Here is a 13,536-nt window from a genome sequence, read left to right as displayed (position 1 = left end):
GATTTTTTTTTATTTCTCATATTTCTTTTTATTTACTTAGTATTTTTATTTTATGTTTTTTACATTTAATATTTATTGTAAATCTTAAATGGATTTTTAAAAGATTTCTCCTCATACTTCTTTTTTAAAGTTGAATTTTTCCTTTATGTTTTTTTAAATTTACTATGTATTGGGGTTTTTTTATGGATTTTTTAAATTTCTCCTCATTTTTTCATTTTATTTAGTTAGTATTTTTATGATTTTTTTATATTTCATATTTATTGTATTTCTTTAATGTTTTTTTTTTATTTCTCCTCATATTTGTTTTTATTTAGTTAGCATTTTTCTTTTCTTTCATGTCTTTTTATATTCACCTTTTATATTTTTTAATGGATTTTCCCCTCATGTTTCTTTTTATTTAGTTAGTATTTTTATTTTTTATTTTTTATATTTCATATTTATAGTTTTTCTTTAATGGAGCCTCCAGGCAATATTGTTTCACACAATCACGTCAATCAAGACTTTAACAATAACACCCACTGGAAATATATATATATAAGTGTCTGTGGGTACACTGCTAAATTAATTTTAGCTGCCCGTGGTGCTGACACAAAGCGGTTAAGAGTTGTTTCTGTGTAGTGGAAGAACAAACAAAGAGGTGGAAGGGCGGGTCGGACACTCAGGATCCTTTAAAGGGTGGAAACGTCCCAGCGGGTGAGGAGCCCAATTGCTGTAAATCCTTCATCCGTGGACCCTCTGCTCCTTGTAGGAAGCACGTCAAGAGGTGACTTGGTCTTGCCGTCTCCGTTTCATCCTGTGCAATCGTATCTTGTTTCCTATGTTGATTATATGTTTTATTTTGGGGATTATTCGCTTATTTTAACCAAACATCCCTGGAGAGAGAGCTTCCAGGTCTCAGTTTAAGATGGATCTCTGGTCATTGTCTCAGCTGTCAGTGATGCTGTCAGAATGTGAACACTCTGCACACTTTTTAAATAAAGAGTGCCAACAAAAAATTAAAATAAAAAGTTTTCTTAATAGCCTCTATCATCTTTTTCAGAGGCCACATTCATAAAAATGTATGTCATTAAATTTAGGTACACCTGATGATCTCCTGAGTCCTGAACAGAAACTCTTCAACAAGTTGACATGTAATGGTGCAGTATGCTTAAGGACGTGTAAAGCGAGGCTGCAGGAGGTTTCAGATGAAAGCAAGCTTTTTGAAACCTCTCGTCATTCAGAGAGGAAGGATTCGGTTGACCAGAAAACAAACAAAGGAAGCTGACGACTGGAAGGACCACGGGGAAGGTTAGCTACCATAAAAGGAGCAAGCAGGTCCAGAAGCTCTCTGCCACAGACAAAGAAATGCACAAGACCTTTTATAGCTTCTTGCACTGCTCCTAAGTATCCCTGTTGTATCATTAAATGCTTAAACAAATGCTGTTTGTCAAGCATCCAAAGGTTCGGAACAGGATTTCCCATGATCGTATCAGACAGAGTTTCCCTTTGCTGGTGTTGAGCAGCTCAGATGGGGAGGATGAGGCACAAGGCAAGGAAGGAAATACTGTTGGTATTGTTCGTGGGTTGCAAAGCTTTTGTGTTTCGTTGTCATTAAAGTGGCTGAGGTAATGGGAGAGTATGGCTCAACAAGTGGCGTTGAGTTAATGCACATGGAATGGGTTAAGGAAATTGGAAAACCCTGGTGATGGCATTAAAGATCACTACGATGAAAATTAAATGCAATTGTTCTCATTTCCCTCCCTCTCTCACACAGTTTCTAAGAACAAAGAAAATGTTTAAAGGAGGCTTGATCATATAGGTGTAGTGGCTGAAGCTCACTTGAAATTCACATATTTCAGGAAAAAAAATCAATAAGGGAAACTCGAGATTGAAACCTACCTTGCCTTAGAGAAAATATATTTTTAAAGGACAATATGTATTAATATTTACTTTTTATATTTTTTAAATTGAATATTGTATTTTACATTATTAGATTATTATTTATTTAATTTATTTTTATTTTTTATTTATTTATATTAATATTATTAATGTAATTAATTAATTAATTACTTAATTAAATCATAAAATATTTATTATATATATTAATATTGTTAATTTATCCGTTTGTTTTGGTGGTGTCGAGGATTTATATCCTGTACAGGAACATTTTTAATACATTTCTATAAATTAAATAAAAGTGTATTTTTTCCCCCTATTTTCGTGTTTTATAAACAATGCTAGGGAAGAAAGTGCTAAATTTAATAATTATTGAGACCCAAAATTAATCAATGGTCAGAGGTCAACTTTATTGTCACTAGACAAACATTGGAATAAAAAAAAAGTAAAAGAATATAAAGAATACTAAAAATACTAAAAGACAATACAAATGTAAATACACAATATACAGTATAATAATATAGAATATTCATGAATATGAAGTGAAATGTATGTTTGTAGCAGCAGCGTAGATGAATAGTGCAAATACAAATAAGAGTTGTGCAAAAAGAGTGAGCTCATTGAAATGAAATGAACATAACTAAACTGATCCGCAGTAGAGAGCGAGTTTCCTTTTTCTGGGAAATTGTACCCAGGAACAATGCTGCACCTGCTCTGCTAATATTCCTGCACTGACAGATTTTGGAAAAAACGTATCCTGCATATTGTTGACAACAATGACTCGTAATTTTCTATACTTTACAGGGAAAATGTAGCCTACTGTTTGGTATCTACAACAGCATTAACCTCCTGAGACCCAAGCTTTTGTTTGGTATGTATTGTTAGTTTCTCCTAGATATTTTGGAATTGTAGGACCTGATAAATACAAAAACTAAGCATTGTCTTTGAACAGGAATTAGTTATTGAAAAAAAATAATGGGTTCATTTTACTGTATAACGCAATTAATTCACCAGTGAATAAAACTTTTTATTTCCTTACATTTACACCCTCTCATTTGAAGAATGATAGTAAAAGTCTATTCGTTTTCAAATGAATACTTCCTGATTAGCAGAGTCGGAACTTGTTGCTAATGCTAAAAATAGTCAAACTTGCACAGAATATCAAACTACAAACATTATTAAGCACAAATAGTTTTATCCATAAAATCTGATCAGCTTTGGTACCTGGTCCACTTTTGTCTGGGTAAAAGCTGTTAATTGACTTTACCAAGATGCTGCCATCTGATTTTTACACTGATTGGTGTATTGTTCTTATTCTAGTTGCATAGTTATAGTTAAGCAGAATGAAATATATGGTCCAGAAAACCTAAAATGAAATGTCCACATATGAGGACGCAGGGTCTCAGGAGGTTAAGTAAGAAAGATAGAAAGAAAGAAAGAAAGAAAGAAAGAAAAGAAAGAAAGAAAGAAAGAAAGAAGACTTTATTAGTATTTGGAATTGAAACACACCTACATTAAAAGCAATTTAACAATAAAAATAACAAGCCGAATGCCCCATTTATTTGTGCTCGTTGTTTAATATTTTCACTTCAAAGATCCCCTCTGGCTATGAGGTTGTTTGTCTGTACCATAGGTCTATGCCTTTTTGTTCCTATTGGATGTCTTTGTCAATAAAGATTTGTAGAAAAAAAAAGCTCAGCAGCCTCGACCAAAACAAATATGGCGGCTACAGTAACGACGGTTGACATATCGAAGCTTTCTCCGTGTTTTTTCTCCGTCTCTTTTGATTTCCGCCTGTCTGTTTTGCAGATTTGACATTTTGTAAACGGATTGTGTCGCGAGGAAAATGTTTCTGGAGTATATTTTTCTAACGGAGAGCTGAAAAGAAACCAGGAAAACAAACGGAAGTGTGTGCCTCTGGTTTGAAACTAAACATCCGCCGCTGTAACGCGTGTGTTTACAAGTTAGCTCGTCGCTTCGGCCGAAAGAAATACGAGGAAAATATGAAAAGCAGCCGCATCACCCCTTTAACAGTAAGAAGCACGGTGTATTGTTCCGCCTGATACAACGGAGAAGCGACACGGTCCGGGATGTAGCTAACTAAAGTGACTTTGCTGTGGGGAGCACTGAAAGGTAAACACCGAGTTAAAGCTACGTGACCATGGGTTTGGTGAACTTTGTCATCTCCACTGTTGGAAAATGTCTGGACGCCGTGTGTTTGTTGCTGGACCTGAATTTTGTCGTGGTCCACACCGTGGTGCAGACAGTCCTGGCGGTGATCACCTTCATAAACAGCCTGCCCAGCCTCCTCCTCAGCTCCATCATGGAGCTGGGGAACCTCACCGTGTTCTCCCTGGTGTCCATGGCGGAGGCGACGACCAACGTAGCCCACGGCACCGTCACCATGCTGGGGAGCTTGGTGTTGGCTCTGGAGGGGCTGCTGGAGAGCCTGAAGATGGTGGGCTACCTGTCCATGCACGTCCTGCTCCGTGGGAAGGAGCAGCTGTGTCGAGGGCTGCTGTCGCTGCTGGAGGGCTGCGGCATCGCTGTCAGCCTGGTGGTCTATTTCACCAACACCCTGGTCAACTTTGCCCTCATTGCCACCCAGAACATCTACTCAGTGCTGGTTAGCGTGTGGCAGACGGTGTCCAGCCCGCTGCAGAAGGTGCTGGAGCTCACGCTGACCTCCTTCACCTTCCTCTACAGCAGCCTGGTTGGGACTTCAGCGTTCCTGTGGTCACCCTGCAAACTGCTGTTGGACTTCCTCGTCTCGCTAGTTCATATGTTCATCAGCGTCTTCATATTGAACATCTACGGACTCCTGCTCACTGTTACTATTGCTCTCACTACCACTGCCTACATGAATCCAGAGCTGACCCGACAGGCTGTCGTGCAAATTGTGGATTACATCAACTCTTTCCCTGCCTTGCACAGACTCTATCTAGCTCTTCACCGCCTCGCTTCAGCCTTGCAGAGCTCCCCGCACTTTGTACGTGGCTCCATGCAGCGTCTGCAAAGAATACTCCATCACCTCTACATGCTAGAGAGAGGACTTTGGCAGCAACTGTCTCGACTCAGCAGCCGGCTAGGTCTGGCTCTGAGGACGCAGCTCAACAGGGACAACAGAGTACACGGCGATGGCGACCCCGGAGAGGAGAGACGCGACCCGCCGGACGGAAGAGCAGGCGATGGAACCCACCAGGAGCTGCTGGATTTAGTTATCCCCTCATCAAGCACAGACAGACCGCTAAAGAAGCAGACGTCTTTAGGCAAAGACGGTAAATCTCTGCCTGCTGAGAATCTGCTGACTCTACTGAAGGAGCAGGAGGAGAGGAAGAAGTGTGTGATCTGTCAGGACTGTACCAAGACGGTGGTGCTGCTGCCGTGCAGGCATCTCTGCTTGTGTAGAGACTGTACGAACATCCTGCTGAGGCAGCCCATATACCAACAGAACTGCCCGCTCTGTCGGCACATGATACTCAGCACTATGGACGTGTATCTATGAGGGGCCAAGTGGATCTGTTGGCGTCTGAGCACAGGGGACAGCCTGTCAGTATCTATACTTAAAGTTTTACGACCACTGACATCATGTATGACTTGTGTTTTTACTCAGTTGTGTTCAAATACTCTAAATTTGGCAACAAATCCCATGCTAAGACCAAAGTTAGTCTATCTGTTAATACTTTTCTGCCTGGACAGTGGCACTCAGCCCCAAGCTTATTCATTTTCATTTAAGTAGTTAAAAAAAAATCTCACTCAAGCAGGTATCAATGGGTCAATTTGGAAGTAAGATCTTGTGGGATTTATTGATAATCACAAATATGGTCAAACTTATCTCATTAAATCTGATGACAGGAAAGGAAAACCAAGAAAACCCAAACTGTCCCTGTTTCAGAACATATGTACAATGTGTTAATCTTTATAAGGGCTGGGCCAAACGGAGAACATTAAATATCACAATGTTTTTTGCCAAATACCTCAATATCAATATTGCGACAATATTTACGCAATGAGATTATTGATAAATAATCATCAGAAATGTGGATATAATGACTTGTGTTTGAAGGAAAATAATTAACAGCAAGAACAGTCTGGCTAGTTCAGAAAATGCCTCACTCTACTGTAATGCAGCCTTTAAAACCAGGAAAAGGAAACACATAGACTTGTATCACACTATCGATATCTTATCAATAAACTGCCCAGCTGTAATGCTTATAGTTTACTGTTTTTGCAGTTAGTATAAAAGAAATCAACATACTTTACTGTGCCAACTAAGGGAATAGGAAATTATTAGGATATCATGATTCTCCAAAAACACGATTCAATTAGACTTTAATGCCACGATTCGATTCAATATTTGATTTAAGCTTTTTCTTTCATCACTGACAGTTGTTACATCATTAGACTATCAAATCCTGATTCGTAACAATTAACAGATCATTGGTTTTATGCACTGATACCTGTTACACACATTTTCTAATCCTTTAAAGAGATGGGTTACAAGGTATCAAGTGTGTTATGACCATATGGTTACATTTAAGTAGTCTGTTATATGACCAATCCTGCTTTTGATTTTGACCTTTTGCACTGTCGGGTGTCAGTGAAACTTCAACTTTAAAATGCCACTACCAAATAAGAACAGTTTCATTACTGTTACACATTACATTACTATTTTTTCCAGCTATAAGCAGCTCCTGCATGTCTTTTGTGCATTGCATTGTGGGAGAATAGTGTCCATCACCAGTACAGTACACTCAAAAAGCTATTTTTTTTTCTGTATGTATACTGACTGTTTTGAGTTACATTATTCCGTAGCTTTTGTCGTGAACATCCGACATTGGAACCCTGCTTAGAATAACTTTGTAGTATAGATTTGGGACACAATCTGTTTAAGATGCACCTGTTCATATCCCAGTATTGCCACGTTGAGTCTCAGGTCTCTTAGCCATAGTAACCCGCCAGTGCCCTCGCTGATGCTGAAATGTTTACCACCGCTCATGTCTTAAAATGTTGTGCTTTCAGTGGGCCAAGCTCTGAAGAAGATAAAACTGTGCTTTACTGCATGATGATACGAATGATTCCATACAGTGTATTCAAAGCAACGCCACAATCTTTCTGTTCTGTTGTAAAAAAGCTTTTTACCATTTAAATATACTTGTGTAAAGGATGACCACTGCTCACAGAGCCAGGAAAAGAAGGTTCTCTGTATTTAAGGAAAGGGATTGGTAATCTTTCCAGTCAGGCCTGATAAAATACAGCTTTATTCCGTTTATTTGTTCTATTGATAGGGCTTCTTCCAGTCTTCCATCAGAGCCACATTACAGTCACCGCCAACGCATAATCTATAAAAGGTTTTCCCTTACCTTTGTCATTGTAATAAAACATAGATTTCTGTTGTATAAAAGGACCATAAACTAATAAGGCTTTTCAATTTAATTTGCTTTTATTTCTCATTTGTTGCCGTCGAAGCTGTGTTGATATTGATCGAAGTTTACAGGGAATAGTTTGGACGCCCGCTAATTGTGTTGTTATTGATGGTGGCTGGTATGGAGTCTGTTTTGTTTTGGGTTGTTTTTTTGTTTTTCTTAAAGTAATTTGTATGATTTGAAGAAATTGGATTTTCACATTGTTTTTCAATTACTGACATTATTATGTGCCCTACAACATTAACAGATATCATTCATGGAAGTGGTCTGAAAGTCAGTTGTTGATAAGGTTGTAAGTGATTTCGAGAGAGCAGACTGTCATTACAGGCAGCTCCTCTGAGGTATTCATAAAACACCATTCCTAATTTAAGATCACAGTACACTGGGGAGAAAACAGCTCATGTGACCTTTTTTTTTTTGCAGACAGTTTGTATGATACAGTGTGGGACAATGTGATTAGATGACATGAATGTAACTTGTGTTTTTTATAAAATCTACGGCTGCCACGTAACTGGCAAGTCTTCTGTTCATAATAAAACAACAATGACTGAAACTGTCTCTTGTGATCTTCATCAGTCCAACATGTAATAATCCTTATTAATGTTTTCACAGCTCAACTCTCAGACTGTGAGCAGCAGTAGTGGAGGAGGAAGTATTCAGGTCCCTTCAATAAAGTAAAACTACTAATTCCATGCTGTAAAAATAGTCTCATATGTTAAAATGATTTATGTAAGAATAAAGAAATATTACTATTATTTTAAAATAATGATTTTAAATTAAATGATTCATTGACCGGTCAAATCCAGAACCCAAGCATTGCCCATCTACAGGAGAAAACTGGACCGTCTTGGGTTTTGTCACTTCTTTGTGGGTTTTTTCACCGGCCATTCCCTCCGACATCAACAGCGAATAGAGGCAAGGCAACAGACTCCTCCTTTAACAGAATGAGAATGATTTCTTAGCTGTCATTTTAAAGTGACCGCTGCATCATCTGTCTGTTGTTTAGTTCCAGCCTACTGCTGTATTTTATGATCTCTGACAGATGGGCAGAACAGTAACCATGACAACTTATAGCACTGACTCCCAAACTTTTTCTGCAGGGCCCCCCTTTTGTATTTACAAATATTTTCAAACCCCAATAACACAATGAAGCCAATGAGCAAGAAATGTCTTACAGTATATTTTAGTTTATATTTAGTTTATTTAAGGTTATTTATAGTTAGGTAGTTGTGACACTGGGTATACACTGTAATAAATTATTCTGTAGTCATTTCATTTTACTTAATATATTTGATAAAATGTTTTAGATAGAATCTACTTATTTTGATCACATTAAATATAATCTTTATGTGTATGTAATTTTTAAATCAAGAGAATTTTGAATTAATCCAACACAAATTAGTCGGTTTTTAATTGACAGGCACTTCCTGTTAAGTTGTTATTAACTCAACTTGTAACGTAGTTAGATTTCATTAATAATATTGTGTGCAATCTGTTGCCTCAATTTTATTGAGTAGCTATTGTTTATCTTTTTTTACAGTGTATTTATCGTCTGCTTGCTGGCCTTTCACAAACCTTTCCACATTTTGCAATTAGTGCTGTGCCTATACATTATGTATATTTAGTCTGTATTTTAGGCATAATATGGCACCTGTGCACCATACCTTTTTTATGTCCCCGGTGACAAAAGACTTCCACAAAGTTAACACCTGTTCACCCCGCCTCATAGCTCCTCTCTCTCCTCCAGATGCACTTTAAGGATTTAGATGGCTTGCTTAGATCGACTTCAAGGTGACAGGCAGGAGGACGGAGGAGGTGCAAAATAGCAAAATTAGAAGAGCCCTATGAGTGTAAATGTGGCAGTGTGCTGCAGGATGAACAACAGAAAGGCCTTTATGCCTCGTTAGCCCTAGGTTAGCCCTGTGCTACTGATTGTGCTGCCTTCAGGTGTCAGTAATTATTATTAATGTTATTGTTATTCGTAACACCTGTGCAGACTATATGTTAAAAATGCCTGTGTAGATAAAGATAAAGATAAGTTAAAGCAAAGTACAGAGCCATATATCTGCCTTACATTCCTAGTTTACTAATGCTCACATAGTTTAAGCTGTGGCCTCTGTATCTTTTTTACCAAATTTGGTTTTCCTCATGACATCCACGCAGGCTGCTTTATGCCCCCAGGGGTGATTTTTTACAACTGGAGTACAGTGGGAAGTATTTCCACAGGGGCTGGACACACCAGAGTACAAATTCCTTTCACTCTTCAACATGGTATCTAAAAACCAGAGATAATGCAGACGTTGAGTCCAGAGATCAGCTTTCATGACTTGCATCTGTGAGGATAATGGGAGTGTTTGGGGGTTTACAGTAGTGGGGTCGCAGGGTGAGAGGAGTGGGCCCCTAATGCTCATATGGGACCACTTCCACCACCATATGACTATTCACCAGAGCCTTGTTGTTTAAAACGTCATTCCCATTCCCAATGTTCCCAATGTTCCTCGCTAAAAATATCCCTAGTGCCATACCAGACAAGACAATAGTATGCACTCACTGACATTAAACTACAATATATTTTAAGAACAATGCATATGTGACATTCACCACATCTGTGACACAACAGGAGACATGAACTCTTATCTCAAGAACATTGACGGTTATCATCCATGTAGGCAACCTGGTCTCACAGGAATCTGTGAAATAGCCACGGATTCGCTTAACTCAAAATCCGTGGAATAGCCACGGAATCACTCAAATTTCCATGAAACTGACACGGATTGCGCTACAATATAGGTTAATGACAGTCATATCCCGTGGCTATTCCAACATACAAAGTGATTATGTACATTCACTGAATGAATATTAAGAAAATAAAACACATATTTCTTGCTAGAAATGTGATCAAAATCCATTTTTATGCAGAAACTAAGTCAAAATATTGATTTTTTTTTTCACTAAAAATGAGAGAACTGTCTGCCATGTTTTTTGTTCTGACCGCCGGGACCTTGAAAGTCACGTGACTTGGAACAAACCAATAGGAAAAAATATCCATGGAATATTAACTTGCATTGTAGCGAAATCTGTGTCAGTTTCACGGAAATTTGGGTGATTCCGTGGCTATTCCACAGATTTTGAGTTAAGCGAATCCGTGGCTATTTCACAGATTCCTATGAGACCAGGTTCATGTAGGCCTTCCTTTGCTTATCTATGGTACTGAGGGAAACAGGACACACACACACATGTCCTTGCCTCCTCGATTGCCCATTACATTACACACCACATGCAGCAATAGTATGTTTATTTTTAAGGGGACCATGTGATTAGTGCAAATACAGCTTTTACTCTGTGGGTTACAGCCATTTATTGGCTATTGTTTTATTAGTAGACAATGTGAGATTAAAACATTTTGGTGCTGTCTCTATATTTTATTATATACAGTCTAGGTACTAAAATATTAGACCACCCTTGTTTTCTTCAGTTTATCGTTCATTTTAATGCCTGGTACAACTAAAGGTACATTTGGTTTGACAAATATAACGACACATAAGAGATTATGGTTATTATCAAGAAAACCATGGAAAATGGCTAGATATCAGCTCTTAAATTAAACTCTTATGAGCTATTTTTGTTGTTATCATTATATTTGTCCAAACAAATGTACCTTTAGTTGTACCAGGCATTAAAATAAACAAGAAATTGAAGAAAAAGGGTGGTCTAATATTTTTTTTCCATGACTATATTTGTATTCAATATCAACTTCCACATATAAGCTATTGCAAATTTCCATAACAAGTTATCACACACATGATTAGGGCTGATTGTTTTGAAGGAACCGTTTGAATTGCCTCAGAAAGCGAGAGAGAGGATCTCTCAGTTCAGACTCAGTTTAGAGGTTGTCTCTTCTATAAATGGTACCAAAGTTATTCTATGTAGATTAGCATTGATGCTACGCTACTCTTTTGAGGGTCATTGTACTGTAACTGATGATCATAATAATAATAATGATAATTTTGTCTTTTTTTGGTCATTTTGTGTCTTTTTTAGTCATTTTGTGTCTTTTTTGGTCATTTTGTGTCTTTTTTGATAATTTTGTGGTCAATTTGTCTCTTTTTAGGTCATTTTTTTCCTTTTTTGGGCCATTTTGTGTCTTTTTTCAGTCATTTTGTGTCTTTTTTGGTAAATTTCTGTTTTTTTTGTCATTTTGTGGTCAATTTGAGTCCTTTTTGCAAATTTCCATATCAAGTTATCACACACATGATTAGGGCTGATTGTTTTGAAGGAACCGTTTGAATTGCCTCAGAAAGCCGAGAATCTCTCAGTTCAGACTCAGTTTAAAGGTTGTCTCTTCTATAAATGGTACCAAAGTTATTCTATGTAGATTAGCATTGATGCTACGCTACTCTTTTGAGGGTCAAGGGTAATTGTACTGTAACTGATGATCATAATAATAATAATGATAATTTTGTGTCTTTTTTGGTCATTTTGTGTCTTTTTTGATAATTTTGTGGTCAATTTGTCTCTTTTTAGGTCATTTTTTTCTTTTTTTGGGCCATTTTGTGTCTTTTTTCAGTCATTTTGTGTCTTTTTTGGTAAATTTCTGTTGTTTTTTTTGTCATTTTGTGGTCAATTTGAGTCCTTTTTGCAAATTTCCATATCAAGTTATCACACACATGATTAGGGCTGATTGTTTTGAAGGAACCGTTTGAATTGCCTCAGAAAGCCGAGAATCTCTCAGTTCAGACTCAGTTTAAAGGTTGTCTCTTCTATAAATGGTACCGAAGTTATTCTATGTAGATTAGCATTGATGCTACGCTACTCTTTTGAGGGTCATTGTACTGTAACTGATGATCATAATAATAATAATGATAATTTTGTGTCTTTTTTTGGTCATTTTGTGTCTTTTTTGGTCATTTTGTGTCTTTTTTGATAATTTTGTGGTCAATTTGTCTCTTTTTAGGTCATTTTTTTCCTTTTTTGGGCCATTTTGTGTCTTTTTTCAGTCATTTTGTGTCTTTTTTGGTAAATTTCTGTTTTTTTTGTCATTTTGTGGTCAATTTGAGTCCTTTTTGCAAATTTCCATATCAAGTTATCACACACATGATTAGGGCTGATTGTTTTGAAGGAACCATTTGAAAGAAAGCTCAGAAAGCTGAGAATCTCTCAGTTCAGACTCAGTTAAAAGGTTGTCTCTTCTATAAATGGTACCAAAGTTATTCTATGTAGATTAGCATTGATGCTACGCTACTCTTTTGAGGGTCAAGGGTCGTTGTACTGTAACTGATGATCATAATAATAATAATAATAATGATAATTACAGTTATAATAATATCAGAGGTGTGCGCCAGTTTCAGCTGGACGACAACAAACTAAACACTGTTAGAGATCAGAAAAGAAATCCAGGGGTTGTTTACTGTCTCGTGACCTGTGAGCCGGGCCTCAGCAGTGTTTACGTGTTGGTTGTAAGTGAGGGTGGTGTTAACAGAGGAGAGGAAGTTTAATGTCAGGGGAAGAGCAGGGAGGGGTAAACCGAGGAGAGCTTTATACTCCGGGGATTCGACCTCTTCCTTTTGACCTCGGTGGTCGTGGCCGGGAGCAGTGTGGGAAAATGTCAGACGGCCGTGCACTCTTCGCTGCCTCACTCAGGCTCTATTCCTTCTGTTTATAATCACTGTCTCCGTCTCTTTCGCTGACTCTTTATTTCTCCGTCATCTCTAAAGTGTGAGCTTTCATCTTGGTGTCGTGGTGAGTGGGAAAACCTTTTCAAAATCAGATGGGTTTGAACCATTATCACAGTGAGCATCGACCCTGCTGGAAGGTCAGAAATAGAGCTTCAAACAGTGAGATGACCCTGACCTTTGACCTCCCTCTGGGGGCTCATGAACAATAAGAGAAATCCCCTGCATAGATGGGATGGGAAAGTTTTAGAGTAAGTTTCTATTTCTGAAATCAGCCAGCCTGACATGACATACCACAGCCCTCCCTCATGATGCAGAGACAAATACAAGAGTTCAAAGGAAACAAACATTTCAGGAATAAATCTGAAAAAATTATAAAAGGTAAGATACAATAGAGAGGAAACTGCACTGTTGAATCAAAGAAATAGTTACTGAAGTGGATTGTATGAGGTATTCAGTGGCCTGTTTAATTTTAGTCTGCTCTATCCTGCCGTCAAGGCCACTTAATAAAATCAGTAATTTTACCTCGCAGAACCCAGAAGTTGCTGGTCTATTGCTGCCTC

The 13,536-nt window shown here is 37.8% G+C and overlaps 1 protein-coding gene across 1 annotated transcript; it reads left to right on the top strand.

Annotated features, from left to right (window-relative positions):
- The first annotated feature begins 3,566 nt into the window (after window positions 1-3,566).
- rnf26 (ring finger protein 26) lies at window positions 3,567-7,854 on the top strand. The gene has a single exon (XM_059331889.1). The coding sequence runs from the start codon at window positions 4,037-4,039 to the stop codon at window positions 5,378-5,380; it is 1,344 nt and encodes a 447-aa protein (XP_059187872.1). The 5' UTR covers window positions 3,567-4,036; the 3' UTR covers window positions 5,381-7,854.
- Window positions 7,855-13,536: the final 5,682 nt, after the last annotated feature.

This window comes from Centropristis striata, chromosome 4 (genome assembly GCF_030273125.1).
Source record: "Centropristis striata isolate RG_2023a ecotype Rhode Island chromosome 4, C.striata_1.0, whole genome shotgun sequence".
NCBI classification, from domain to species: domain Eukaryota; kingdom Metazoa; phylum Chordata; class Actinopteri; order Perciformes; family Serranidae; genus Centropristis; species Centropristis striata.
Note: the sequence above shows the minus strand (reverse complement) of the source record. Positions and strands in the feature narration are given on the sequence as shown.

What these genes read in the sequence shown, in the direction of transcription:
- rnf26 (XM_059331889.1), top strand. Translation starts at nt 4,037, where the DNA reads ATGGGTTTGGTGAACTTTGTCATCTCCACTGTTGGAAAATGTCTGGAC.